This window comes from Hippoglossus stenolepis, chromosome 8 (assembly GCF_022539355.2).
Source record: "Hippoglossus stenolepis isolate QCI-W04-F060 chromosome 8, HSTE1.2, whole genome shotgun sequence".
NCBI classification, from domain to species: domain Eukaryota; kingdom Metazoa; phylum Chordata; class Actinopteri; order Pleuronectiformes; family Pleuronectidae; genus Hippoglossus; species Hippoglossus stenolepis.
The window spans coordinates 17,152,555-17,179,691 of NC_061490.1; the positions used below are offsets into that span (position 1 = coordinate 17,152,555).

The 27,137-nt window shown below is 42.6% G+C and overlaps 2 protein-coding genes across 4 annotated transcripts; both read right to left on the reverse strand.

Annotated features, from left to right (window-relative positions):
• Positions 1–780: 780 nt before the first annotated feature.
• prpf31 (PRP31 pre-mRNA processing factor 31 homolog (yeast)) lies at positions 781–6,752 on the reverse strand. The gene is made up of 14 exons (XM_035163464.2): positions 6,585–6,752; positions 4,932–5,147; positions 4,779–4,839; positions 4,548–4,631; positions 4,346–4,443; positions 3,959–4,065; positions 3,626–3,795; positions 3,314–3,471; positions 3,115–3,204; positions 2,576–2,703; positions 2,203–2,275; positions 1,358–1,486; positions 1,166–1,264; positions 781–1,070 (listed from the first exon to the last, which is right to left on the reverse strand). The coding sequence occupies exons 2-14, from the start codon at positions 5,145–5,147 to the stop codon at positions 957–959; spliced, it is 1,527 nt and encodes a 508-aa protein (XP_035019355.1). The 5' UTR covers positions 6,585–6,752; the 3' UTR covers positions 781–956.
• A 70-nt stretch (positions 6,753–6,822) lies between these two features.
• On the reverse strand, positions 6,823–26,953 carry lmtk3 (lemur tyrosine kinase 3). 3 transcript variants are annotated; one of them, XM_035164194.2, is made up of 17 exons: positions 26,298–26,952; positions 23,803–23,933; positions 23,269–23,416; positions 22,369–22,442; positions 22,049–22,167; positions 20,911–20,998; positions 19,699–19,847; positions 19,466–19,550; positions 19,239–19,360; positions 18,249–18,398; positions 11,896–18,118; positions 11,646–11,806; positions 10,863–10,999; positions 10,505–10,579; positions 9,964–10,298; positions 9,792–9,876; positions 6,823–8,325 (listed from the first exon to the last, which is right to left on the reverse strand). In XM_035164194.2, the coding sequence occupies exons 1-17, from the start codon at positions 26,386–26,388 to the stop codon at positions 8,192–8,194; spliced, it is 8,307 nt and encodes a 2,768-aa protein (XP_035020085.2). In that variant the 5' UTR covers positions 26,389–26,952; the 3' UTR covers positions 6,823–8,191. The 3 variants fall into 3 exon arrangements, with proteins under 3 accessions (XP_035020085.2, XP_035020084.2, XP_035020086.2); XM_035164193.2 differs by having other exon boundaries at positions 23,788–23,933; XM_035164195.2 differs by lacking the exon at positions 10,505–10,579 and having other exon boundaries at positions 23,788–23,933; positions 26,298–26,953.
• Between the last annotated feature and the right edge of the window lie 184 nt (positions 26,954–27,137).

Consider the following 27,137-nt stretch of genomic DNA (forward strand, 5'->3'; position numbering starts at 1 on the left):
ATGTAACTCGTGGGTCGAGCAGGAAATGTCTCGTCTGCTGTGGTTGTTCATGTGCTACCCTGAAGAACAATGAGATATTATTTGGCCCTGGATCTGTTTGTGGGACAGATCCTAACTTTTTGGAGCAGTTTGAATGGGGAGAGTGTTAAACTAAATTTTTTTTTTCTCCACTGAAGCAACCATGAAAACTTAAGATCTGTACTGCAGTCAAAATTTTATGTTTTGATTTGTTTTCAGGATTTTTTGGGGGGTGGGGTTAAAAAAGAAAATACAGCAAAGATATGAGAGACTTGCCTTTTATAGATTCTATTTTTGGGGGTTTTAAGGTTTTCAGAAAGGGAAGGTCAGTGAAGAACTTGCTAAAAAATGTGAATTTCAAGACGTATTTACAATTTTTCTCATTACAGTTCTGCATGGGAGATGTCATAATGAGGTCATAACAGGATTGTACTATTTCAATAAATCCTTTTAAGAAAGTACAAGTCAGAGTGTGGTGTAAAGTCCTGTCATTCCTACAGGGAACATGGATTCATCTATTTTCTAAGCTTTAGAAAACATGTAAATTGATGGATGTCACCACAGGTTTTAAGGGAGGCTTGGATTTATTTTTAAGAGCCTGACGAAATGTATTCTAGTAAACCTACCAACTGCAAGTTAATGGGTTCAAATTTGACGTGTGCAGGCATTTGTATTTTAAAAGCATCGTTTTAATGGCAACAAATTTAAATAAAACTTGATCTGACACGTTTCCTCCACAATAAAAAACAACTTCACGCTTTGTCAAATTGTCGCATTTTATTAAAATGGGAAAATCAAAACTTAATTACTAAAATACAGGACAAAGCACAATGTCAGACAAATTAGTAAATAAACTGAACTAACACTGATGTTGAGTGCAATTGTCCACATGCCGGATAACTGTGTGTGTGTGTGTGTGTGCGCGCGTGAGAGAGATTTCACATCTTTGACTCCTTCTTGACTTTCAGGAACTCTGCCATATTGGAGAAATATTTCTGGTTGGCTTCAGCCACCTTCTTCTCTGCAGCCTGTGGGTTCACAATCTCCAGCCCCTGAGGACAACGACAGCAACAAAACAGTGTTGGCTAAACTTCAACCAGCATCTTCTCAGGAGACAGTCTATTAAAGAGAATGATTTAGTTTTTACCTGTAGAGGAGTGAACGCTACACTGGAGCTGGTTCCTGACGAGCGATCTCTGACTGTCGACTTTCCTCCGTAGGTCATGCTCTGCTTCTGCAATGTCCTCTGTTAAAACAAAAATTGCACCGGCATTAGAAATCAAGACAAATATATCACATGCCTTTGTTGGGAGTTTAAATTCATAGTAAATGTGTTTACCTGGAGGGATTTGGAGATTCTGGCCTTGGTGGCATCGTTAACCTGAGCCTGCCTGACGCGCCCGCTGCCGCTCTTCCCCAGCTGACCCAGACTGAAGCCCAGATCCTCTTGATAGGCATCATCTTCAATCTAGAAAAACATAAAAAATAAGATCAACAGGTTTCCAAGAAAAAAGTCATTGCAAGCAAACAGGCATTACATGCTGAGTATTTTCACATTGACTTTTACTGTATCTCAAGTAGTTATAGTAGATTTCTTCAGTCCTGTGTCTTTAAAGTGAAGTACGCAGCTCTGGAACACTGGTGTGATAGTGCACGATTAGAAATGAGCCACTTCGTGGCTAAAAAAAGCTTGGTTCCTGATATTTCTCAAGTTCACAGTTTTCTCTCAAAATCCTGAACAGAATGTATTATTGTACTGGAGGGAAATCAGAGCTCTCACTACCGTTTCCTCTTTCCTGGTAAAGCCACAGTTTATTCTGTAAACTGGAGCACGAGTCATGACAAGGACCAGAGACAGTGAAAGCATTAAACCGCATCTTGCTTCAGTTGTCTTTGGCACAAAGTTTGAAAGTATAATTCTGATTCTTGGCTGAAACGGTCTGTTCTTTTGTCTGTCAGTATCAATTCCTATTTAAATGTTCTGAGAAGGGATCAGTGCATGTTTCTGTATATTTGACGTGCAATTATTTTAACTACTTTCATAAACATTTTGTCATCATGGAAATCCCCGAGAATAAGATGTTACAGGATTAATATGCAACAGACAATACAAATACTGTAATATTATATTGCTTAAAATATACAGAAATAAAACTTCAGGGAGCAGAGAAAATATCCACTGACCTCTGCGAAGGTCATCCTGTTGGCGTGCTTCCTGATCTCAGTCAGTCCGAGACGCTCCTTCATCTTGCGATACCTGCAGATGACGAGATGAGAAGAAGAGCAGCGGAGGTGTTATTATATATTGTTATCCACTTGTAGTTGATGGTGCTATTCTAAACTAGGCTATGCAAGTTATGTAAGACTCTTGTCTTCCAGCATCATGTGATTTGTTCTGCTCTCAGTTGTTACACAATGTTTCCTTTTATTTTGTTCTGGAAATAAAAGTCAGTTCGATCTCTGTAACTGGAATTTGTTCTACAAGCAACTCCCTGCTGTCCTCATGGTCTGTGTGACAAGGCAAGTGAGTGTTTTATGTCGCTGACAGGTTGCGTACCTCCTTCCTCCTCTCTTCTTCCTCTGTCCATCCAGAGGAGCCGGCAGCGGTTTGACTTGCTTCACTGGTGGTGGTTCCTGCCATTTATCAAACTTTCTCTCTATCTCTTCTTTTAGATCATAGCCAACCTGAAGAAGAAAAAAATACAAGCTTTAAAAAAAATTACAGAGTCAAAGAATTACAATTTCTTAAAGGAAATGCTTGGATTGTTTTTTCTTTTGTGTTGATTGAGAAATTTCTGGTCCCCCATTTGTATAAATGACATCAAGAAAATAAATATATATAATATAATGATTCAGCATTAATGTGTTTAGCCACTTTCAGACATGACCTGCGGGTAAAGTCCAGAGAATTGGGACAGATATTACCCGCAGTTTCCCTTTCACGTGTTTCTACGTATATGACACCACTTTTTCATTCGGAGATATTTGCACTTGAACATTTGAGGTCACTCATACATCTCCTCTGGAGAAAGTGCGGAGAATCGCCAGAGTTCAGTGCATGTCTGAAAGCAGCTTGTGTCTTTTCTGAGAAGTCACCTTGCCGTCTGAGCTCTCGTGGAAACTGTCCACTCGGGAAGCCAGCGTGCACTTTGCAGACACCAGACGAGCCGCCTTCCTCCTGAGGTCCTGAAGATAAAAATGGCTGTTAGATAACAAATGACACTGCAATGCAGGGGGGGTAAATATGTTGTTTAAATATATATATATATATATATATATATATATATTGACTCACTGGTGGTAGGCACTGTACAACATCACAGTGGTAGATAAAGCCGGTGTGGGGAAGCAGTGACGTGCTGCTGAAGCCAGACAGGGTTCTCCTCTGAGCTCCCAGCAGCATCAGATTACAGGCCGGCATCTTTGAGAGATTAGTAAGGCCGCCAGCAATACCTGAATAGAGAGGAGAAGCCAGAGAAAGAAAGAGGGCGTGGAAATGAGATCAAAGTGAGAGTAATGACAAAAATAACTGTAATCACAAAGACCATCAACAGTTGTGACCTTGCTATGTAATCCTGCAGCGAGTGCATATTTCTGCATCTCTTACCCATGATCTTCGCAGCTGTTGACGCTCCGACAATGATGGACAGATTTGGGGCAATGAAGGACATTCTGGACTCGACATAATCATATATCCTGTGTTTAGACTGGTTCAGCTCCAGGGCCATATCACATGCCTCCTCCAGCTGCCTCAGCTCATCATCAGTTAGCTGTGACCTACAACCATGAAAATATAAAACAAAATAAATGTTCAGGACACATTTTGTATGAATAAAACACAGTTACACAATCTCATAATGATATGCATGTGAATAGCAGCAGAGTGTGAGGACGTTAACCTGCCGAACGTAAAGCAGAACAAATGAATCAACAGACTCACCCCTGTGTGGTTGAGGCTGTGACACTGACGACCATAATAGTGGCATTGGTCAGGATTTGCTGCAAAGTTTCATTGGTTTTGCATTTCTCCAGATTGTTCCCCAGTTCCTGAGAGAGAAAAAACATTCATGATGATAAATAACCAGTTGAACCTGTTCTATGTGAATAAAAATAAAAAGGGGCGAAGGAAAATCTCGACGTAAAAGGTCTTTGGCTGCTGCAGCACTTGTGGGCCTTTTATTTCCATACATGCATCCATAACTACAAAAAAATCAGTGCAACTAAAAGACAAAAATAGTTAATTGTGACGCAAAAATATTATTTAAGTATGGGCATCGTAATCTCGTTCTGAAATCGTTTTGACAGAAAAGTAGAAAACTCATCTCACCTTGACTGTGCGAATGTAATCTAAAGAATCCGGAACCAGCGACTCAAGCTCCGGAAACCTCTTGGAATATTTGTCCCTTGTAAACTTGTGAATGATATCTGAAAACAAGGCGGAAATACAAAAAATGATTTTGATTATACAGAACTAAATTAAATTATAATCTCTTTTAAAAGGTATTATCAAGCTGGAGCAGGCGACTCACTGAGCTCATTGTCGATCTCTACTGTGAGGTTATTGGCTGCTACAATCAGCCTGTATTCTGGGTCGGATTCAACTGGACCTGCGACTGAAAGGAAACACAAAAACCAACAGTCAAAATGATGGTGAGGAAATTGTAAAAGCATTTAACACATCTTGACATTTACAATGTAAAACATATTATAGAATGTCTGAAAAACAAACTACTAGTGAGCAATAAATGCTTCACACTTACCATCGGAATTCATGCGCTGCTTTCCAATATATAAGTCAATTTTGTCAACGATCTCTGAAAACTGAACAAACAACAAGGTTATAAAGGCGATGATCAAACCCGGCATATTATTGTGTATAAATAGTGTAAAGCCCATCACACGAGAGAACTCACCTGTTTGCTGTTGCGGAGCTTGGCGATGGACGCAACACTCTCTGCTTTACTGTAGTCCACCTCCATCTCCTCTGGGATGTCTTCGAGTCCTCCCTCTGTCCTTCCATGGGTCGCCTCTCCATCACTATCCCTCTCTTCTTCCTCTGGGTAAAGTCCCTCTTCACCCTCATCTCCGGCCTCCTCCAGGTCAGCCAGGAGCTCGTCGGCCAGAGACATCTGTAGTCAGAAGCAGAAGGTTTGAGACAAGGAGGTAACTTAGTAGTTTCCAAACTTAATACCAGAAGTCTTGAATGTTACCAATTGGCATGTGCAGTGTAGAACAGCACTACACATTTTCTAATACAAGACCCACAATACAACAGCATGCAGGTCCTCATGCGTCTGGACATAACACAGTGATAAAACTTGAGCTGTCTTTCTGTCTGACTGCAAGTACTGTTTTTCATAATGTTTTAGCCAAGTGAAATGAGGTCATCGTTCTGTATACATTACTGATACATTGTGACATGATACCATTGTGAGACAGGGCTTTTTTTTTTTACATTTTCATTGATTTCTCAGAGAATTTTGATGAAAAAAAAACCAACGATTTTCAGGGGACTGTTATTTATGAGTGTGCACAACTTGGTGCAGATCAAAATAAAATCCAGATCTAGTGAATTTGAATGTGGTTTGATAATGGGACTGTAGGGCCTTGGAGGGGGTATGTATAATGTATGTATTTATTTACTCAGCAACAACAGTAAAGGCAGCATGCATTGCTAAAAGAATAGTTATTGACATGAAAGCATTAAACCTCATCTTGCATCATTCGTCTTTGGCACAAAGTTTAAAATTAAGATTCTGATTCTAGGCTGAAATACAAAAACTAACTGTCTGTTCTTTTGTTGAATATCAATGAGTTAAAAAGGCAGTAAACCAGAAAAGATGGAATATTTAAATGTTCTGAAAAGGAATCAGTGCGTTTCAGTTTATTTGACGTGTAATTTGATTGTAATCATGAAAATCCCTTGTCCGAGTATAAGGTATGTTACAGGACTAACATGCAACAATAAAAATACTACAAGTTACATGAACATTACAATATTAACTTAATGAAAGACAAATATATAAATTAAATTTTCCAAACATTTGCAGCATTGGTTTTCTACCTCGAGCTTTGGCACCAAACAAGGTTTCAAACTGAATCCGAGGGTTTGGTTGGATTGATAAATAAATCACGCATCTTCTCCAGTTTAATTCATTATGATTTGAGCGAAATCACCAAAAACACGCTACTTTAAAAACGTTGCTTTTAAAACATCTCTTGCCATTTGAGAATGATATACTGTTATATTACGACATTAAAATTAAACTAACAAGAAAATTCGGTCAACAAACGGAGAGCTAGCTGGTTAGTTAGCTATTTACAGCTTGGAAGACAATGGCTGGAGTTACAACCTCAGGATTTCATGACTCCTTCAGCCTCTCAAACGACTTCAACACATGTAACATGAGACAATTAGAAAAACTAAAACAGAGCATTTCATTTTCAGATACAGAATCAGTAACGAATGGCTCGAATAGCTCGTGTTTGTTAGCTAGCTAGCTAGCTAGCGTTAGCACACGTTTGTTGAACGTCGATTAAACGTTTCATAAACGACGTAGTCTTACCTTGAGGGTTTTTAAACCGAAGACACAAAACCAATGATGATTTGCTGAAGCTTGAAAATGTTCAGAATAAAAGAAACACGACTCGTTAAGTTGCGTTTCCTCGTCGGTCTGTGGCGCAGTGTTGTTGTATCCTGAGGCGGATGTAGCGTTTGTCGCAGACTAAATACGTATTTCCTTCGCCGGGGTTTCTGGGAAATGTAGTCAACACGCTGCAAAAAAACAAAAACGGTGGATCCAATAACAAAACAAAGAGATTTATTGTCATGAAACAGTTCGATAAGAGGTTCACATTTTTGTGGTTTTTATTTCCCCTTGTTTATACATTACCCCTTGAAAACCATTCTTGAAACAATACAGGTTTTAAACCAACATTTAAACAGACTAAACAAATGGACTAATGGACCTCGACTGCATGATGGACTCTTATTAGTAGAAAATGGCATAAATTAACAGATACACAAACAGATGGCTTCCATTTTTCATGCTAAGCTACATTAACTGTCTTTAAACGAGGTAAAAGAATGACGAGACAGCTAAAAATCCATAGACATAGGAAAAGAATCAAACATTACAGGACGTAGTTCCATACAGATGAGCATATATTAACAAGTTAAATTATACAAAATACTTCTTTTAGCAATTAATACGTTTGGGAAAATATTTTCGATTTATATGTCATGAAGATCTTACAGAGGATATAACCTAGATGCATTCTGTCCCAAACAAATTACAGTTAGGTTAATATATGTTAATTGCACCAAAGCAAATAAATAAATTGAATAATAAATAAGTAAATAAGTAAATAAGTAAATAAATAATCAAATAAATAAAATATTGCATGGAAACTGGCTTTACATAAAAAGGATAAAAATTAAATAAATAAATACAGAATAATAAATAATAGAAGATAAACCTTTTTAGAACTAAACATTTTAAGAAACATAGCTTGTTTGATTTTCCGTGCAGTCTAAGAATACATCTAAAAGTAAACAGCTCTAAAATGATACTGTATACACTTGTATTATGGTATTTGTACAAATGTAAATGAGTATTCTCAAATCGAGGAGAAAAGCGATTTCGGATTTAAACTGCTGCCTACAAGAACAACTGACTGACTGCAACAAACAACTTGTTTAATAAAGAGAGGACTGGAATCCAACCGTTTACATAGACAGATGAATGACTAAAGAAAGTGCACTCCCCGCACATCTGGGGAATAATACAACAGAATGAAGCATAAAAGAGAAGGTAAGCTGGTACACAGCAAGACTCCCACTGCATAGCTGTCAAATCAGTTTCAGATTTTACAAAGCTCCAGGCTCCTCTTCTCTTAGCATATGCTGCCTTTTGCAAAGACTTCTTGTAGCCAAAGGCTCGGAATAAACTCTGTAAACAATGGCAGGCAGGAGCACAGCAGCCCCTGTCATACAAAATCCTGTTGCTGGTAAAACCTGGAATGTGTCCAGCCTCAAGAACGGGAGTCTCTTTCTTTCAGTTGCCTATTCAATAAAAAAATAGCCTCTGGGCGAATGGCTGGTTGTTGTGGTTAATTCACTGGCCAGTCCGAGAGGGTTCAGCTCTGAAGGTCCCCACGACGACACCTAACATTACACCAAGTGGGGGTCGTTAGCAGGGCTGACTGTGAAGCGCGATGATGTCACTGGATTGGCCCCCACAGGCGACCTTGGTTTTAATGATAAATCCTCTTTCCTCTTTGAATCTTTGCTTTTGATGTTTGGCCCTGATGAAAGAAAAACAAAATCAAACACATGTGAAAGAAAAATTTATAAAATCCTTTTGTGGCTCCAGAGGAAGCTGTGTCAAGTCTGATTAATTGAAGTGGTGTCACATTGTCCACTGGGTTTGAAGACTACAAGTTTGAAAATGAAAATAAATCTGCAGAGAAAGAATATGAGGTTACCAGACCACTGTAGACACTAACACAATACCCAAATCTACAACTGCCCTGTCACCAGTGGAGTTACAATGTAATTGATGTAAACAAAAGAAAACATGGAACGAAAGATTCACTCTAACTAGTTCTGCAGTAAATAACGGAAAACCAGAACTCCAGGTTTTACTGCAGACTATTACTGAACTCAACAACTACAAACAATGTTGTTTTGTTTCTCTTTCAGCTCTATTTATGGTAGGGGGACTTTACACGTCTGTGCCCAGTGGCCCATTGTCTCATAATCTGTCTGTGACATGGATAAAGAGTTAATGCCAAACCAAATACATGGACGAAAGAAAAACATTTATCTGCGTCTATTAATATAAAGCAGTTGAGGAAAATCACAATGGTTTCCAGTTAAAAAGGGAACACAGCCTCTTCTTTCAAGACTAAAAAAGATCATTAAAGCATTTAATTCTGGTGTTTCTACGTTTCTGTATGTGCGGAGCCAGAATGAAATTCTGAGCCCAAACTTTCATTATTCTGTGAATGAGGTGATGATGTTTAAAAATGGAAAGTGAAAAGTCGAGACAGCAAATGAAACTGTGTTGGGAAAAACACAGCTTAGGGCTGCATTGTTGATGGCAGGATTTATGTCCCAGCTCGTGTCACAGAGTCGAGGGGGATGATTACAGAAGATTAATCCTGGCTGCACGTTTGGAAAGAAGATGGTTGAACTGAGGGTTTTTTCCATTTCAGTGACTTCATGAGTTAGAGCCTGTCAGATTTTATTACATCATTCTGAAGATCAAGGTGGAAACAATGAGAAAACATATTTCAGCCTAATGCACATTTTCTTTATAGTTGAAAAAACTGAAGTCTACAGCTATGCCGGTTGCTCTGTGACAGAGTGCTCAGTGCTAAGTGCTTAAATGATCATAGCAACCAGGCTAACATGCTGATGTAAGGTTTACCATATTTACCATCTTAGTTTAACAAGGTAATATGTTAACATGGGCTAATATGAACAGGAAGGCTGAGGCCAGTTGTAGTCACATTAGTTTTGCAGGTATTTGTCCATAAATCAAAGAACTGGACAAACTGACATTTTTACTTCTTTTTAGATGAATCATTGAAAGTTGTGGACTGACTCACAGACTCCTAGGGCCTTGCTGCCTCTCATCATAACATAGATAGACTGTGGATGAAGATGGATGACATGACAGCTCCCAAAAGTGAAGCCAAAAGAAGACGTGTCGTCCATCTTTATTTACCATCTATTCATCAGACGCATGAGAGGATTTAGAATTTACCATGAAAATCCAACTTGTTGCTTTTGACAGAAACGCCGGCTGGACTCGTGGGTGCTGAAGAGCTCAACTCATTTGTTGGGGTTTCCTGTTGCAATGAAACAGAAAAAGTCAGACTTGCTTTGATAAAATCTAATATCATTTGTATATTTTGTTTGAAATTTATGAGAAATACCTGATCAAAAAGATAGATTGTGACATCATCAAAAAAGGACACATTTCGTCCTCTGTCCCTCTCTCTGTCCATCGGCTCCTTGGGGGACTTCAGCAGACTCCTCAGCCCAACGCGTTTGTCCACGTCCGTTTCTGTGACGACGATCACCCTCCGGGAGCTTTCGTCCTCCGGTTCATCCTCCTCATCGTCGTCAGGGTCGCTCCCTGACGACAGACCTCTCCGCCTTCCAATCCTGTTTCCAATCGGCCCATCCCCAAATCCTCCTTTACCGGTGGGGGTGAGGGGGAGAGTCAGAGCGAGAGGAGGGAGGGCGAGAGACAGACGAGCGAGTTTTGCTGTGAAAATGAGAGAATGGAAGAGATATTAAATACAATACGCTCACCTAACTGGAAGTAAACATCAGTCCATACTTAGATTAGATAAGCAATTAAGTAAAACTTAATTTGAATTAGTACCAATATATTTTTAATTTCAAGGTCACAAGGGAAAATTTAATGAAATACAGTCACGTTTTATAGATGAAAAGTATTATCATTATCACCTTTGCATTTGTTTGGCACATATTTATTTGTTGTGCTCTTCTTTTTTTTCTTTGTCTGCATGGTTTTCGTTTGTTCTGTGTCATACAAACACAATGAAAATAGTGTTCTTTCTTCACTTTATATTGTTAAAACATTTTTGTGAAAATCTGAACAAAATTTGACACAATGAAAATAAAAAATTCCTTGAGGAGGAATAATTGATTCTACTTTCTGTTATTCTAAAAATAAACTACTGAGATGTACTATATATGTTCGACTAATGAACTCAAAGCATCACACAGTACATAATAAAAAGTGATTTATGTATATTGAATTTGTATTTAGTTATTTCTAACAAACAATGCGATATGAAGGTACCTTTCATTGCCAGGTTTGCAGTGGGCTGAGGTGTTGGAACCTCAGGTTGTTCAATCACAGTGAGCGGCTCTTCTTTAGGTTCTTCATGTTCGTCGATGTCGGGTTGAAAGCTGGGAACAGTTTCCTGCTCCTCTTGACTACAACAACAGCAACAACAGAAATATTAATTGAATAATCAATTGATCAAAATACTAAAAACAAGAGCATGTCTATAAACAGCGCTGGTGATATTCAGGCATGCATTAGGTTTTGGGTTTCATTGTCTCTGTGGGTTTTGCTGCAACCTCAGGACAATGGAGGTGAATGTAATTGTATGTGTAGAGCTTGCAGCATGAAAAAAATACAGTTAAGAGACATCAATGTCTATAGTTTTTATTTAAATTAACAGAACAAAATCAAATCTAGTCGCAGAGTGTTTTGTAGATGACTGACAGTAACAGAGATGCTGATACTGACACTGCAATGTAGATTGTTTTCTTTACATCATAAATAACGATCAGGTAGAGATATCTTAAAACAAATAAAAGCATAAATAAATACCTGTGTGGCCAAATTACTATGAAGCCCTTAAAGTCTAAAAAAGTCTAAAAAAGTACATGCAAAAACAGAATTTTTTTCCCCAAAAGATTTCAGGACTCAAGTGTAGATACAGAAAAAGACTCATTACTACGAGAAGTAAAAAGGAAAATCTGTATTTTTGTGTTTTCCATTTGCATGAACCAACCCTTTAAATATAAACTAAGATATTAAGGGTAAGATCTCCAAGTTAAACCTTCGTCTTACCTTTCATCGTCTTGCTGCTCTTTCACAGTGACCAGCCTGCTGCTCTCTGAGATTTGTTCTCCCCACGGCCGCAGCGTTACAGTGTCTTTCACAGTCGCTCCCCAAAGCACATTTGTTTTCACATTTTCACAGAGGGAGAACTGCAGCCTCTCCTCACACACCTAAAGCAACAAAACAAAACAACAGAGACGGGTGAATAAAGTCCGAATAATAAAAAGGGCAAACTTTACTCACAAGATAAAATACTCGCCTGCATCATTAGGCCGTTCTTCGTCGTCATCTTGGACAGAGATCCCTGGTCTTTGACGTCAGATGTCTGGACTGAGGATCTCAGCTCGTCATTGCTCACCTCCTGTGAATCCAGGATCATGGGTGGTGCAGACTCCCCCAGATTATCAAGGTTATTGGAGACGCCATCCTCCTTCAAATCCACCCTGCTCTCCCCGGGAGGAGACGAGCCGCAAATCTCCTCACTTGTATCCTGATCCCCGGAGCTGCCACTTTTCTGATCAGGGGATTTCTTCAAAGATTCCAGGAGCTCCAGGTTCCCCAAGAAAAGCTCCCCCAGAGCGTCCTCCTCGTCCCCAGATATGCAGCACAACTGCTCCAGTTTTTCAAAATCCTCCAGGGGCTCTTCGTCCAAATCTTTCCACTCAGAAATCAATAGTTCTGGGAGATTGTTGAGAGGAGCTTGGGGTACAGTGGGGGTGGTGGGTGATGTTTTCTGGGAGAGGTCATTATGTTCCTCCTGACTTTCACTGTTGGATGTAAAGTCGCTGTCATCATGCATTGTTATATGCACAGAGGGCAGGTTCAGGTTGGACAAGATCCCTTTACTCTGAGTTGTAGCAGGGGGGGATTCTTGCAGAGGAGGCTGTGAGACATCTGTGTTGTGAGGTGGGGAAATATATGGCTCAATGTCAGTGCTGGCAATAAAGTCGTCTAGATTAATGTGAGTAATGAAGTCCTCTGCCTCGATAACAGATAGCGGTGGACTAGGAAACGAGTCGTCCAAACTTTCCAATTTATCATCTTGCACATCAAGGTCTATGCTCGGTGGAGGACTTGGAAAATCGACGGAGCTGAAATTATCAACCTGTGGATCTATCTCCTCCTGTGAGTCAAGGTCACAGGGAGAAGAGATGGGATTTGCCTGAATGTCTCTGTAATCCTCCTCTGTGTTCATGAAGATAAGTCTATCTTCTATGTACTCGCCAGACGGCTGTGGTCTCATTTCAGCCTCTGATTCTAAACCTGATTCTTCATTTTCCAGGTCTGCAAAGTTCACATGAGGAGCTTCTGTGATGCAAATTGATATATTGGCGCTGTTATTCTGAGTGTGACTTAAGTAGTCATCGACATTAGAACCAGTTTCCTGGTCACCATGCTCAGCTGATGCCTGCTCCTCCGTTTGGATCTCGCTGAGGTGATTCTGAGGCCAACTGTTAAAATTGTGATTCTCCTCTCTCTCCGTGGAGTCTAGCCGACCTTCCCCGTACTCGACCGTCTCTGTGCATGATAAAATCTGCCTCTCTCTTTCCTCTGAGGTCTCCTGCTCGGGGATTTCTATATTCTCCACTTCAATATCTGAGATTTCTCCTTTCAGCTCCTTGTTAAAACTGTCAATTTCTCCAAGATCCTCAATATTTTCATCCTGTTGTATGTGTACTGATTGGGAAGCCGGCTGGTTTTCTTTGTCTTCCGGGTCAATGTCTTCCTTCAGGCTAAGATTAGAGGTCAGTCCTTGTGTTTCATCGTTCCACGTTTCTTCACAACCCTCCTGGACAGCCGGGTGAGGTTCACTTTCTGCAAGTTCATCGTTTTCCTCAGTCTCCCAAAACTCCTGACCCACCACGATCCTCTCCCCCACCTCCCATGCTTTATTACTGAAGCCAGAGAAGAATTCAGCTCTGAGCTCCATATCTTGGCACCTCTTCTCCGGAGACGCCCACTGGTCATTTTCATCGGGCCACAAGCGCAAGTCCCCCGACTGTGAGAAACGGTGGCAGTCGAACTCTCCTCTGACCACGTCAGAGCCTGATCTTTCTTCATCGTCCTCCAGAGCACTCCATAACTCTTTAGATTTAACATCCAGGCCCTCGCAGGAATCTGTATCCGCATCGTTAGGAGAGTCACCGCCACTTGCTCGTCCTTTCATGGGCGACTTTTCCTTCATGGCGTTACTCATCTCTGCAGCAGCCAGCTGTTTCTCCGTCTCTGTAGACGTCTTCTTTTCCTCAGTGCTGTTTGAGAAGCAGAGGTTTCTCAGGCCCAGCTCATTGTGGTCGACACCAGGCCTTTCTTCACGTCTCTCCGGGTCTTCATCATCCCCCTGATCCCACCTCAGTTCACTCGCTTTATCACTGTCAGACTTCCCATCATCACTTGGCTCAACCACTGACTGCGCTTCATCCGCGAGTACGGCGTTACTGCTTGTAATGCTGTACAGTTGAGATATTCTGGACTCTCCATTTTCCACAGTGTCACTTCCATGTTTGAGGGAATTCAGTGCAGAGAGATCAACATCTATCTCTGAAACACCTGTGTCATCTTTGATGCTTGATCTTAACATGCAGTCTTTGGATTGACCAGATACAGACTTGATCACAACGTCTGTCTCAGTGAGGCTCTTGGAATCGTTATCTTCAGAGTCCTGGTATCTGCAATCTGTTATCTGGGAGACGATGCCATCTGTGTAGTGGCTGTCTACACTACTGTGTGGCAGCCCTTTCAGTGGCTCATCGTCTAATTTAGGGAACAACTTGTCAATAATGTCAACGCAGTCCTTGGCCTGGGGATCGTCACGCAGCAATGTTGACATTTTGCTGTCGTCGTGGAAAATGCCAGAATCGTCTCTCTGTGTTGACTGCAGCCCTTTGCTAAGAATATCTTTGTCATCAGCTAAATTAGAGAAGCAATTTTCTGTATTTTTAATTGTGATACCCTTCTCTTCACACGTCATGACAGTTTTTCCAGTTCCAGTTCTTAAAGGACTCTTTTCCCAAAACTCTCCCTCCTCCTCAGTTTTCTCCTCAATCCCTGTCAGTATTCCCCGATCTCCTCCTCGACCGCTGCTCGGCCTTGAGGCGTTGAGTCCATCGCTGCTCCTCCTGTTCGTCCCGTCACCCTCCCAGTCGCTGTCTGAGAAATAGGCAGAGTCTCGATGAGGTGTTTCATTTCCCAGCGCTCGCCACCCACTGCTTCCCACTACTCCCGTCCATGAGTCACTAGGTGTGAGGCAGTCGGCCGAGCTGGAAGTCATAGGTGACAGGACCGAGTCTGTGGAGGTGACGAGTGAGACATCAGAGGAGGGGTCCCAGTCTGGAGTGGTTGGAGTGGCGACAGGAGTGGCTGCCTTTTGACAGTATTTTTCTGGGCCGCGATCATCGAAGTGAAGTAAATTTTCTGTCTTTGTCTTTACAAAGCTTTCGTCGTCATTTTGAGAACTCACATTATTTGAGTTCTCCAAATCAGCTGCTGCAGAAATGTTATCAGTGTGGTTCTCTTCTTTCTCAGGATCATGTGACGGGGTTTCAGTCTTTCCACATATTTGATCTCCTCCCTCAGGACTAATGGCCCGTAGGTCTTCCATCACTATCTCACCGTTCCCTACAACAGCAGCCTTTTGAGTATTTGCCTCATGTGTAAAAAGCGATTGGTTCCCACGCAGTATCACAGTGTTGGATTCTTTAACATTCTCAGAGGACTCCAGAGAAGATTCCTCTGGGGGATCTGTTTGCTCTCCTCTGGCGGGTAAAGCAGGGCCATCCACACACTCCTCCTCCTTCTGACATGCAAGCGTCTGGTTGTGCAGTAAACCGTTTTTGGGCATGATTTCTGAAAACACAAACTCACCAGATTGGCAGTGGTCGGCATCGTTTCCGGCATCGCTGTCCAGTTTGAGATTCTGTTTGTTAGATCCTATGTGAAGGATTGGGATCTCAGGTCTGATGGAAACTTTTATCTCGCTTTTTTTAGCACGCTTGGTCACTTGGGCATAGATGGCCTCAGTTTGCACTTCATCTTTGCCTTTGCTTCGCATGGAGCTCTCTGACTGAAAACTAATGGTCTGTGTGGAGTTTGGGTCAATGCATATGGACTCGTATTCAGGTGATAGTGGAGTAGGAGAGGAAGCGGGTTCGGCCTCCTTCCTGTTTGCTGCAGCGTTTTGTCTTGATATTATTTCGGTCAAAAATGTCTCTGCCGACTGGATCTCCTTCATGAACTCCTCCCTGGTCATTTCAGTTCTCCGTGGCTCCTTCTCAGTCTGCTGTAGATCCGACTCCTGCTTGCTGATGGTGATCTCAGAGAGTAGAGAACGAGACCTGCGTATACCCTTTGAATACGCCTCCTCAGCCTCAGTGCATGAGGGAAAGCCTGGAGGGCAGACAAATGGCCGTAATCTGGATCCTGCAGGATAGAGGTATTTTACTGGGTCACTGCTTGATCCTTCCTCCACATCTGCTTCCATCCTCCCTGTGTCGATCTCTGTGAGGAAAAGTTCCCTCTGAAGTGATTCTTTAGTAACTGTATATTCCTCCTCAGCTCCTGTCTGGTGGATATGTTTCTCTTGCCCCCACGACTGCCCCACTGAGCCCAGCTCTGTAATCAGAGACTGGGAACGTCGCATCCCTCTGTTGGGCAAGACAAAGTTCCCCCATCCCTCTCCATCTCTTTTCTCCTCTTTCGCTCCCTCCCATGGAGCCTCGGACTTGGACTCGTTGGACTCTGTCACAGTGGATATTTCTGTCAGAAACAGATGCATAGGGGATTTTTTCGCTGCGGCTACACGTTCGGCCTGAAGTTCAGCATCTTCTTTCCAAATGGCGGGGAGGATAGTGTCGAGCCGAGACTGCGTCCTTTTCATTCCCCTGTAGAAGAGGTCGGAAATGGCTGGGTCTGCGTCTTCAGACAGGCTGGAGTGGGGGACAGTCGTCGCAGGGCTGGGTCTCTCAGGAGACATGAAGGGAGAGTCATCCTCGTCTGAGTAGGTGGGGCTGGACGAAGACTGGCGTTCAGTCTGGGGGCGGGGTAGATTGCGATAAATAGGACGCAAAGGGTTTTCTCGACGAACAGGGGAATCGAAGGCTTTTGCACGTGTATGAGAAGCCTCCTTGGAGTTGTGCAACGATGCTGCATGTCTGGTGACACTCTCTCTATGTGACAAGTCACAGGATAGTGGGTCTCTATTGCATCTCTGCATCTGCGGCTTACTGTATCTGGAGTAAAATTCATTGTAGCTGGGGCAGCTTCTTTGTGGTTTGGAGTGGGGAGGGAGAGGAGGAGGACACATTTGAGGAGGCTGAGGGTAAATTGGATGGCTGGACGGGGGGAGGGACGGGGAGAGGGACGGGGATGGGGGTAGAGTCTGTCTGGAGCGATGGAGCCCAAAGTGATCAAAAGTAGAAGGTGGACAGCTGCTCATGTGATGGGGGTCTGTCTCGATTTTACCGGTAATGCTGTAGTGAGGCAGTCCTCTGTATCCGAGCGGAGGGGCGGGAAGGGGGCGTGAGTGAAGGTGATTGGCTGATGACATGGACATAGAGCGAGGTTTGGGAGGGAGGACTGGGGCTTGGGAACATGAGGATTTCTTATCTCCCTCACTGCTCTTCTTGTACTCCTCCTCTTCGTCGTCCCCTAAATCGACCACTGAGAAGTCAGTCACTCTGCTGGAAGTGTCTCTGAACTCTGCCACACCTGTGTTAGGCACCTGGAGCTGAACCTCGCTGGATCTGACCGTCTGCAGCCCCTTCCCACACTTGTCAGAGGAACAATACGGGATGCGTTCTTTACCCAGCAACCCACTGCGAATCTCCACCAGCTCCACGTCTCCAGGGCAAATCGAGTCGGAGCGGAAAGAGGACTGTGTCATCCCTTTTAGAGTTGGCGACCTGTCCTGGGGAGTGTGCTCCTCTAACCTAATGTAGTACTCGCTGGCGAGGGAGGGACTGCGAGCGCTAATAACCGGGACCACAGTGGGAGTGTCCAAAGACTGTCTGTGGTTATTATTCACAGTAGGGATTGGCTGAGGAGGAGGAAGTGGTTTGTAGCCTCGTCTGGCATGAGCCTTCTCCCAGAAATACTCAAAGTTCAATCCTTTGCTAGTTTCCGTCACCGTCAGGATGTCGTCCAATTCAGACGAGGACGGGGTGATACAGTTCCCCACCGGGTCCAGCAGGGGGTAGGAGTTGTCTCTGTCTTCCCTGCCGTACAGTCTCTCCCTTTGCCGCTCGTTTGCTGCAGTCTGGAAGGCAGGTGGTCGAAGTAAGTCCCAGCGTCTTTCAAACGACTCCTCGCTCTCGCCTCTCCTTCCCCTGCCCTCCTCATACTCCTCGTCCTCTTCATCCTCTTCCCCAACACTCCCCCTGGACATTCCTCGCTCTGCGGCCAGGAGGGAGGAGAGGAGGAGGAATATCTCAGCTACAGATGGACGCTGAGATGGAGGTAGCCAGCAGGACTGCATGATCTCATACCTGCAGACAGGAGCAAACAGAGGAGGCAAGTTACGAGAGACACAATTAGGGTATTTTTGCCTTCGATTAATAATAATCATTAATAAATAATCATTTCTGCACAATTCTTTCTGTGAATAAGTGCACTGACCAGTAGTCTGCGTGGGAGAGTTTGAGTCTGGGCTGGGCCAGCGTGATCTGTCTCTCCCGAATAACGAAGGTGAGCACCTCTTCATCACTTAGGTGTCTGTGGGGCTGGGAGCCAAATTCAAAGAGCTCCCATATCACCACGCCCAGCGACCTGGAAGAGTAAAAGATGAAGAGACAGTGAGACTAATGTTCACAGGCCTCTTAGGATTTGGTTATGTAATGCTTGTACTGCAACACCATATTCACACAGAGCTCTGGCTTCCCAACAGACAAGATTGAAAGCATAGTAAGAAAAGATTTGTGTAAAGCTACTATGTATGTGAATAAATTATTAAAGGGAAATTGTCTGAAGAGGGAACAAGATCATTTATATCTTCTTCAAAACTTAAGTCAATGCTCTTTAATAAAACACATTAAAGTGGAGTCTGTAATATCAGAGCATGAGGGTTCAGTCCAGTTTGGGCCTTTGCTTTTTCATCACTCCCTTTGGTATTTCTGGGCCTGGCTATAACAAGAAGACTGCTGACACACTGACGGAAATCCAGACTCTGCTTCAGCAGCATTGAGGTCACACTGATTTTTAAACAGAAGGCTTAATTATCTGTGGAATGAGTTGTTGGAGAGCATTTTCCAATCAGCTGCCTTTGTCTCTTTATTTTCACTTCACTTCGATGTGAGATTCAGAAGAGTTTTACATTTTGAAACTGCAAACAACACTCAACAAAGAGCATTTCTGATTATCTGCACACAATACACTCGCACAATTTACGCTACATTCAATGTTCAAAACATGTTGTCCTTACAATGGGTTCAACTGCATGTGTATCAAGAGATTTAAGGCTTATTCTTTTACAGTTATTCTTTTTGTCTATTTAATAGTACTTTTGCTTATGTAAGAGTACTTAGGATAAGGGTTCCACCACTGATGTCGACTTTAAGTTTAGTATTTAATTACAGACGATAAAGGAGCAGGATCACACGGGAAACCTACCACACATTGCTGGTCTTGGTCTGGTCAGTAACGATAAGAGATCCTCTGTATTCCTCCAGCAGCTCAGGAGCAATCCAGCGCAGTGGGATCCATAGCTTGTCTGGAGTTAGGTAATAGTCCTCCTGCACAAACACACAGCAGAATTACTTAGAATACATTACCTCAGACACAACAACAAAGAGGAATAACAGTGCGTGGTTTAGGATCAGAAGCACACATCCACATACCTTATAATGGTTGTGTGAAAGGCCGTAGTCGCCTATCCTCACAGTGAGGTCGGAGGACAGCAGACAGTTTCTTAAAGCCAAATCACTGCAGGACGAGAACACAACCACCAAACCACATCAATCAGAGAAGCACACTCTCTCTAACTAAACGAGACATGCAATCTTGTTTAAAGACTATGGTTGTGATAAGTGAACTGAGCTGAATAATGCATGGCGCTGAAGCCCCAGCTGACCTGTGGATGTAGTTGTTATCGTGGAGATGCAGCAGGCCCGAGGTGATCTCAAAAGCCATTCTCTGAAGAGTCAGCAAATCCCGAGTCGGCAAGTCTGGAGTCATCCCATCTGACTTGCGCTGGGCTCGCAGATACCTCTTCAGGTCACCCTGTTTGGACATTAACACGATAATAATGCAGCAACTGGAATGTATGTAGACTTTAGTAGAAGATGAGATAATGCCATATCGGCAGGAAGCGAGTTTGCCAAGTGTTTGTGTTCTTTCTCCTGCTGCAAGAGATCAAACCTGCAGGCAACGGGGATATTTGTGACTTCTGCATGAAACACGTCCTCATTTAGGTACTTTCCATCAGAGAGAGAGAGAGAAGCAGCAGGGGAATAGGTAATGAGCTGGCAGACTTTGTATTAGTCATTTGTGCTTCAGGAAGGGCAAGGAAATAAAATGAGGACTTTATAAACGGATGAAAAAATCAGTGAGGAGAGAACCATCAGAGACCTTGTCAAAGAGGGTAATGGCCATGTATGGGGACATCAGTGTGGTTTGGCTTCTCTCACTGTGTTGCTGTCATTGATCTGCTTGTGTCTTGGTTTGGCCTGAGAGTCCACTCACATGGTTTTCTTAATCAGCCAGTGATTAGGGCAGCTAATGGAGGGAAAACAAACTGACCGTCTAGATGCAAAGATTTCATAGTCACTGGGACACCTACAGTTCTAATGCAGCAGTAATATACAGAAATGCTACTGAAATGAAAACAAGGGATAAACAAAGTAAAGCTCTCATTAAAAACAACTTCATGTTTGATGCAGTTAAAGCCTGATTACAAACTGCAAGAAAGGCTGAATATAACAGCTTGCATGCTAATTAACAGCATTTGTTATAAAAGCAGTCTGGTCATTGGCACTTTTTCCCCCAAAATGTTACAATTAATAGGACTCCAAATCTGCCATATTATTTGTGTACGAATATGCAGGGTCACAAAAATCCAAAACAAAACAAAAGAATAATCAAATTAGGTAGATATTATATTCTGTTCAACATGACCCACCTCTCCTGCAGTGTTTGAAATGTGATGGACTTTTAGCTGCTTTTCGAGCACATATATTATTTTGTCAATCCCCTGTATGTTCAGTTTCACCTTTTCCCTTTGTCCTAAACAGTGTACTACAATGTATATTATCATATCATTATAAATGGTCTGAATTGTATTTACCAGCTGACAGAACTCCATAACCAGGAGGAAAGGGATGTTCTCACTGCACTGCCCCAAACACTGAAGGATGTTGGGATGTTTAAGGCTCCTGTCGGGAGAAAGAGAAACCAGAGAGAGATGGACACATTGATTAAAAGGGCAGTTAGAGATGAACAAGACAGATAGAACGTGTGTGAAACTGACTCCTTGTGATTGTATTATTCAGTTTGTGTTTCAGTTGGTATGGTACTCGCTGGTTTTGAGTAGAAAGTAGAGAAAAAGAACAGACAGGCCTGTCCTTGAATGTTCTCTCTCTCACCCTCTCTCTCCCTCTGTGTGTGTGTGTCGTGTGCGTGTGCGTGCGTGCGTGCGTGTGTGTGTGTGTGTGTGTGTGTGTGTGTGTGTGTGTGTGTGTGTGTGTGTGTGTGTAGAGGATGGTGGTGACAGCCAGAATTATCCTCAGATTCTGAGTCTTTGAATAGGTTACGTTTCATCTACCTGCAGGAACATTACCGATGTAAATATACAAATAACACTTTGTATAAAAAACTCTATAAACTATTTTTAGATATTATGTGGTTTGTTGTCCTGTCTGTCCTGAGACCAATTACATTAATTCAAACTAGATATTGTTTGCTCCATTAATCCATGAGTAAAGTGAGTCTTATAGTAGTTGATAGCACATCTTTTTCTTACTAATAAAATGTGAATTTACAAACAATAAAATGTGTCTTTTCTCTGTTAAATGACTTGTTGGCTTCGCTGATATGGGATTTTTTGATATGGTAACACTAGGTGTCAGTATATAAACATTTAATCAACTATTAATAAGATATAAGTAAAAATAATGCTGTTGTATGCAGCTATAAGGACATTTTATATTTCATTTCATTTCATTACACGTGTTTCGTTATATTCTAATTTGGTATCTGTTAATAAAGCATTCTCCACTTATGGGTGATCACAGGAGTCACAGTTGTTGACAAACCCAATTATATTTAGCCCAAGCTGATGACCCTTTACTTGTGCTAATCTTAAACTATGGTTACCATTATTCCACAGTCGTCACTTAGGGCTCAGTGGTTCCTCTTGAACAAAGGTTACTGTCTGACTTTCAGGCCCAAAAATGGTTAGTTTGACTTTCAGCAGTTTCTCCCACCTGTACGGCTCGGACTCAGCCAAGAACTTCCTCTGCTCCAGAGGGCTGGCACTGACACGCAGCTCCTTCACCACAGCCTGAGAGGAGCTGCAGTCACACAGCACTTCAGCCAGGATCACCTAGGAGAGATCAATGGACTATAACATGGAAGAATGCCCAGGAGGAGATCGGCAGTAAAAGAGCTATTTTGACTCTGACTTGACCTGGTCTGTCTCCAGTATTAAATTAAACATAGCACACTGTGTGTAAGAAAAAAGAAAATCCACAGTATGACGAGGCTCAAACTGAAATGATCAGATTGTGAGAGGCGATCATCTTACCTTTCCAAACCAGCCATTTCCTATTTCCTGAAGGTAGTTTAAAGTGTGTCTTTTGAAGCACTTAGACTTAGAGTCTGCAAAGAAGAAGAGAAATAAAAAAAGATCAGGGTCATGCAGCCGTCAGCAAGTGATGTTCTTTTATCATATAATATCACACAACAGGGGAAAAAACTGCTTTAAAAACTGATGCACTGAGGAAAGCTCATAGGCACAGCTCACACTAAATAACAGACCACACATTTTTGCAATGTGCTGCAAAATAGCAAACACTGACAGACACAAAGCGTTCCCTCAGACAACAATCTATTCCCATCATCCAATTATTTTATCAAATCACTTATAAATTGCTAATTATATAAAACATCAGAGGACAGGGAACAATGGCGATGACAATCTCTTACCGCTGAGGGTAACGTCATTTAACATCTTGTTTTGTTCGACCAACAGAACGAAACCTTGAGATTTTTAATTTACAACCAATTCTCAAATTTGTAAAGCTGGAAACAAAAGAATTTGTTAATGAAATAAGCAATTACTTTTCAGCTGATCAATATTTGATTAATCAGCTAATCGTTGGAGCTCTAATCGTTACCATCCCACAGCTCCGGGATCTGTGACCACAAATCTCTCACTCTGTCACTGCAGGTCAGACAAATGTCAAACATCGCCTGCTCACACAGAGCGATGCTACAGATCATAGTTTCCACTTCACTGATGTTGAGTACGGAGGCCGACGATACTGGTTGAACACTCGGTTTGAGGCCTTTAATGGATCCACTTCACTGATTCAGGCAACAGAGCCTGAAGGCGTTTTAGTGCCGGCTCTCATCCCAGCTTCGAATCCTTCAAAACAAAAATGAACTCATGCTGAAACAAGAGAGAGAGCGGGAGAATTGTTACCTGCTCCCTCCTGCAGGGCGGGGCAGGTGGACCTGTCTCTGACTGGTAAGGTGTAAACCTCGGGGAGGGAGGGACATGACGACAGGCTGTCCTCCTGGATGGGGCTGGACCCTCCGGAGCACTCCTCCCCGTCCGCATTGTCAAACTCCTGGTTAAAAATTAAGAATAGAAAATAAACCACCCTCTTTCACTCTGTCTCATTTCACTTAATGAGGTAAAAAGGTTGACTTGAGCTGTAAGTATCAAGGGCAGACAGTGAGAGAACAGCTCCTCAGAGTAATGACAGCCTGTGTGCCAGCTAAACAACAACAACTCTGTGGGGTGGAAAGATGGAGGCTTAGTCAAGATTAGTCAGAGAGATGATTATTGACCATTTCTACCTCATTAAATAGGAAGCATTGACTGCTTCTATTTCCATCAGTTTACCAAGTTAGTCTAGCTTATATAAAACCCATGCAGGAATGCACAAGACGGTGTGACAAATAAAAGAAAGCAGAGGGAGGTGAATAAATCTCTTACATGTTGAAGACTTACATTGAACCCCACTCCTTTCTTACAGCACAGGCAGGTGAGGAGCAATAGGACGAAAGAGACCAGCCCAGAGCAAGAGATGAGGATGACGACATAGGGTGGTGGAGAGAGGGATGCAGTCCTAGATTGAGAGACTGAGGGGACGACAGGAAGAAGAAAGAAAGAGGGAGGAGAGGAGTTAATACAGGGTGTCTGTGCTTCTGTAAGGTGGGGAGGGGTAAACGGGTTAGGTTTGAGTCAGTGAGAAGAGAAAGAGAAACTTCACTGAATCAGAAAAGTGTAAATTCTTGTTACATAGATTTTTTATTAAGAAGGGGAAACGACTGGAGCGTTTTCTTAGCAGCAGGTTTGGGACACAGTGGAGGACCCCAATGGACAGCTTGCATCAGGGGGTTTGGGGTGGGGGTTAAAAAAGCAGGAAGAGAAACTGAGCTGAAGATCAAAAACATTGTCTGGATCAGTAAAAGAAAATGGAGACTGGAATTAAAAGTTTGAAAGTGGGAGAATATACCATTCCAGTAAGGACAAAAGCATGGGGGGGAGGGGGGAGATATCAGAAATGGCATTCCACTCAGGAAACACAGTTAAGAAGCAGGGGAGGGGGGTTGGCTGGAGTTGTCATTTAGGTAAAAAACGGGAGCGCTAAATTGGGAAAGGGTTGGAAATTGGAAAAGATTGACTCAAATCAGGAAGGTTGACTACTCAGGTGAGAGAGGGAGGGATCGGGACATTTGATATTTGTACCTCAACATGGTCGATTGTGAGAAGTGAACCATCTGTAGAAAAGAAAAGGGGCAGGGCAGGGTGGTTAAATACCCTTCAGGTGTTTTCTAGAAGCTTTCATGTCAATACTACAGACAAACATTTCAGTGCTAATGACGAGAGAGAGGAGCAACAACACCTTGAAATAAACAGAAGGCGTCCAGCTCACACTTAACAAGAACGTAGATACTAATATTTAAACCACATGGAGCGTCTGTTTAAACAAAACAGCATTTAGGCTGCCAGAATAGATCCATGTAGCTCCAAACCCTTAAAGGCTGCTCTCACTGATATTATGCAAAGCGCATTATACACATTTGAAATATATAACAATAGAAACACAAAATATTACAATCCCCAATAACTGTAAATAATAAAAAGAAATCCCTTAAAAAATGACAAAAACAATCACAGACATTTCTTTGTGGTGATATTGAAACCATACCTGCACATAAATAACTTATTCTATTTTTTATTCGCTTTGTCTTAAAATATCTCGGTGTCCTTCATAGAAATCCAAAAATACATTCATTCACGAGGTCATGATAGTGTAAACACTGCATACATCAATTTTGAAGTACATTGAATAATTTACCAGCTTAATAAATATTGTAAAGAAGAAGATCAACATTCCTCTAAAAAATATGAGAAAAACACAAAGAGGTGATGTTTCTGTTTGTGAATTCGAGGAACAGGCTTAATTTCTATTGACATTTTGATCATGATTCTCGTTTTCTTGCATATGAAAAGTTGCAACAGAAATTGGAGTCACCTATTTAACACGGGCTCCCTGAGAAAAGGTAAGTGAGGATGTGTTCAGCATGTCAAACCACCTTCGTATCAACGTATACAGGCTGGTGGTGAAACAAGAACATTTTGGCACATTGCGGATTTCAATAAATTCTAGATAAGTTGGAGCAGGGGGAACAAAGGGGGACACAGCTAATTTGCTGATCAGAATCATTTGTCGATGCACCTACAGAAACAGTGGAGTCCACTTAAAAAAAACATGCACCACAGACGACGTGATTGCATTGGCTCCAAATTCCTTATGCACAATTCCAGTACATGTGCCCTTCTTTCATCTCTCCCCAGACAGAAAGACACTGCATATAAATAGGAAGCTAACACAGGGCCTTTTCCCACCAGCAGCAGCAGCAGCAGCCCCGGTGCCAGCAGCTCTCATCAAAACAATACACCACCAATACAATGACTGCACACACACACACACACACACACACACACACACACACACACACACACACACACACACACACACACACAGACATCACACAAACAGCCCTCTGCCAGATCTTGTGGGATGGGGGGGAAATATTCAGATTGAGGAGAATAAAGATGCCAGCAGTGGTTGATAGGCTAAATAACATCCAGGAGCTATTTATAGACCCAATATCTCGCACTGACCGAGGGTTTTAATGTTGATGACCACATAATACATTGTGTTTTTAAATGGCATCGACGTGAGGCCCGGGATCGAAGCAGAAAGATCCCCCATATTTGCATCACTGCATGCAAACATGGTGCCCTCCCCATCACCCACCAGCCTCGCACTGCAATAATAACACATCGCATTATGTCTCAGGCATATTATATATAGAGGCCTTTTCATAGCTGACTACATCCCCCTCCTCCTCCTCCTCCTCTTCCTCCTTTCTCCAGCATCCCTCACAGGTTTTCAAACAACCTCCACCTCCTCCTCCACCGACTCCGCTCACCTTCCCTCTGCGGGGCTCCGAGCGCTCTCTCCGGGCTGAGGTACGACATGATCCCCGCCAGCGCCACCATCATCCAGCAGTGTGGCCGCATCGTCGCCGCGTCCGGAGCGGAGGCGACCACAGCATCCGAGCGACGCCGCCGACCGTCGGTGTCGTCCCGCTGCTGTGCTCCGCCTGCACCGCCGCCGCCACGGTCTGTGTCGTCTCCGGGGCTCACGCTGTCTCTGCCTCCCCGTCCTCCTCCTCCTCGGCTCTTCTCCTAATAAATAAAGAGCGTCTCCTTGTTGTCCTCCCTCCTCCTCCTCCCCCCCTTCCCTCTAATCCAGCAATTAAACACGGTGTGTGAGGAGATGCTCTTTTGTGCCTCCTCAGTCCACAGCGGCTCCCCGGGTACACGCACACATCCCTGCGTCTGAGAACAAGCCCACCGTCATCCCCCTCTTCCCTCACTCTCACATCTTCTTTTCTTCCTCCCTCTGTCCTCAGCTTGTCTGTATTTTTCTCCTCCGCCAGCCTACGTCACACTCACACGGCGCGCATTGTCATGGTCCAAGCTCCATCATCATAAAGCTAGAAAAACATATCTGTGATCATATTCCCACAGGAAGCTACAGCGGGGAGGTGTTCAGAACAGTGTGTTTATTTTTATTTTTTATTTTATTTTATATTTCTCTTTGAATATTATTTCAGTATTCATGTGATGACTTTTGTTCTAATTGAAAAACGTAGGGTTAGAATGGTGTTAATTGACCACACCTTCAAAAAGAGAAAATGGCCAATATTTTACTTTCAATAAAAATAAAAATAACAATATTCAATTAAATATTCTTCCTTCAGCAA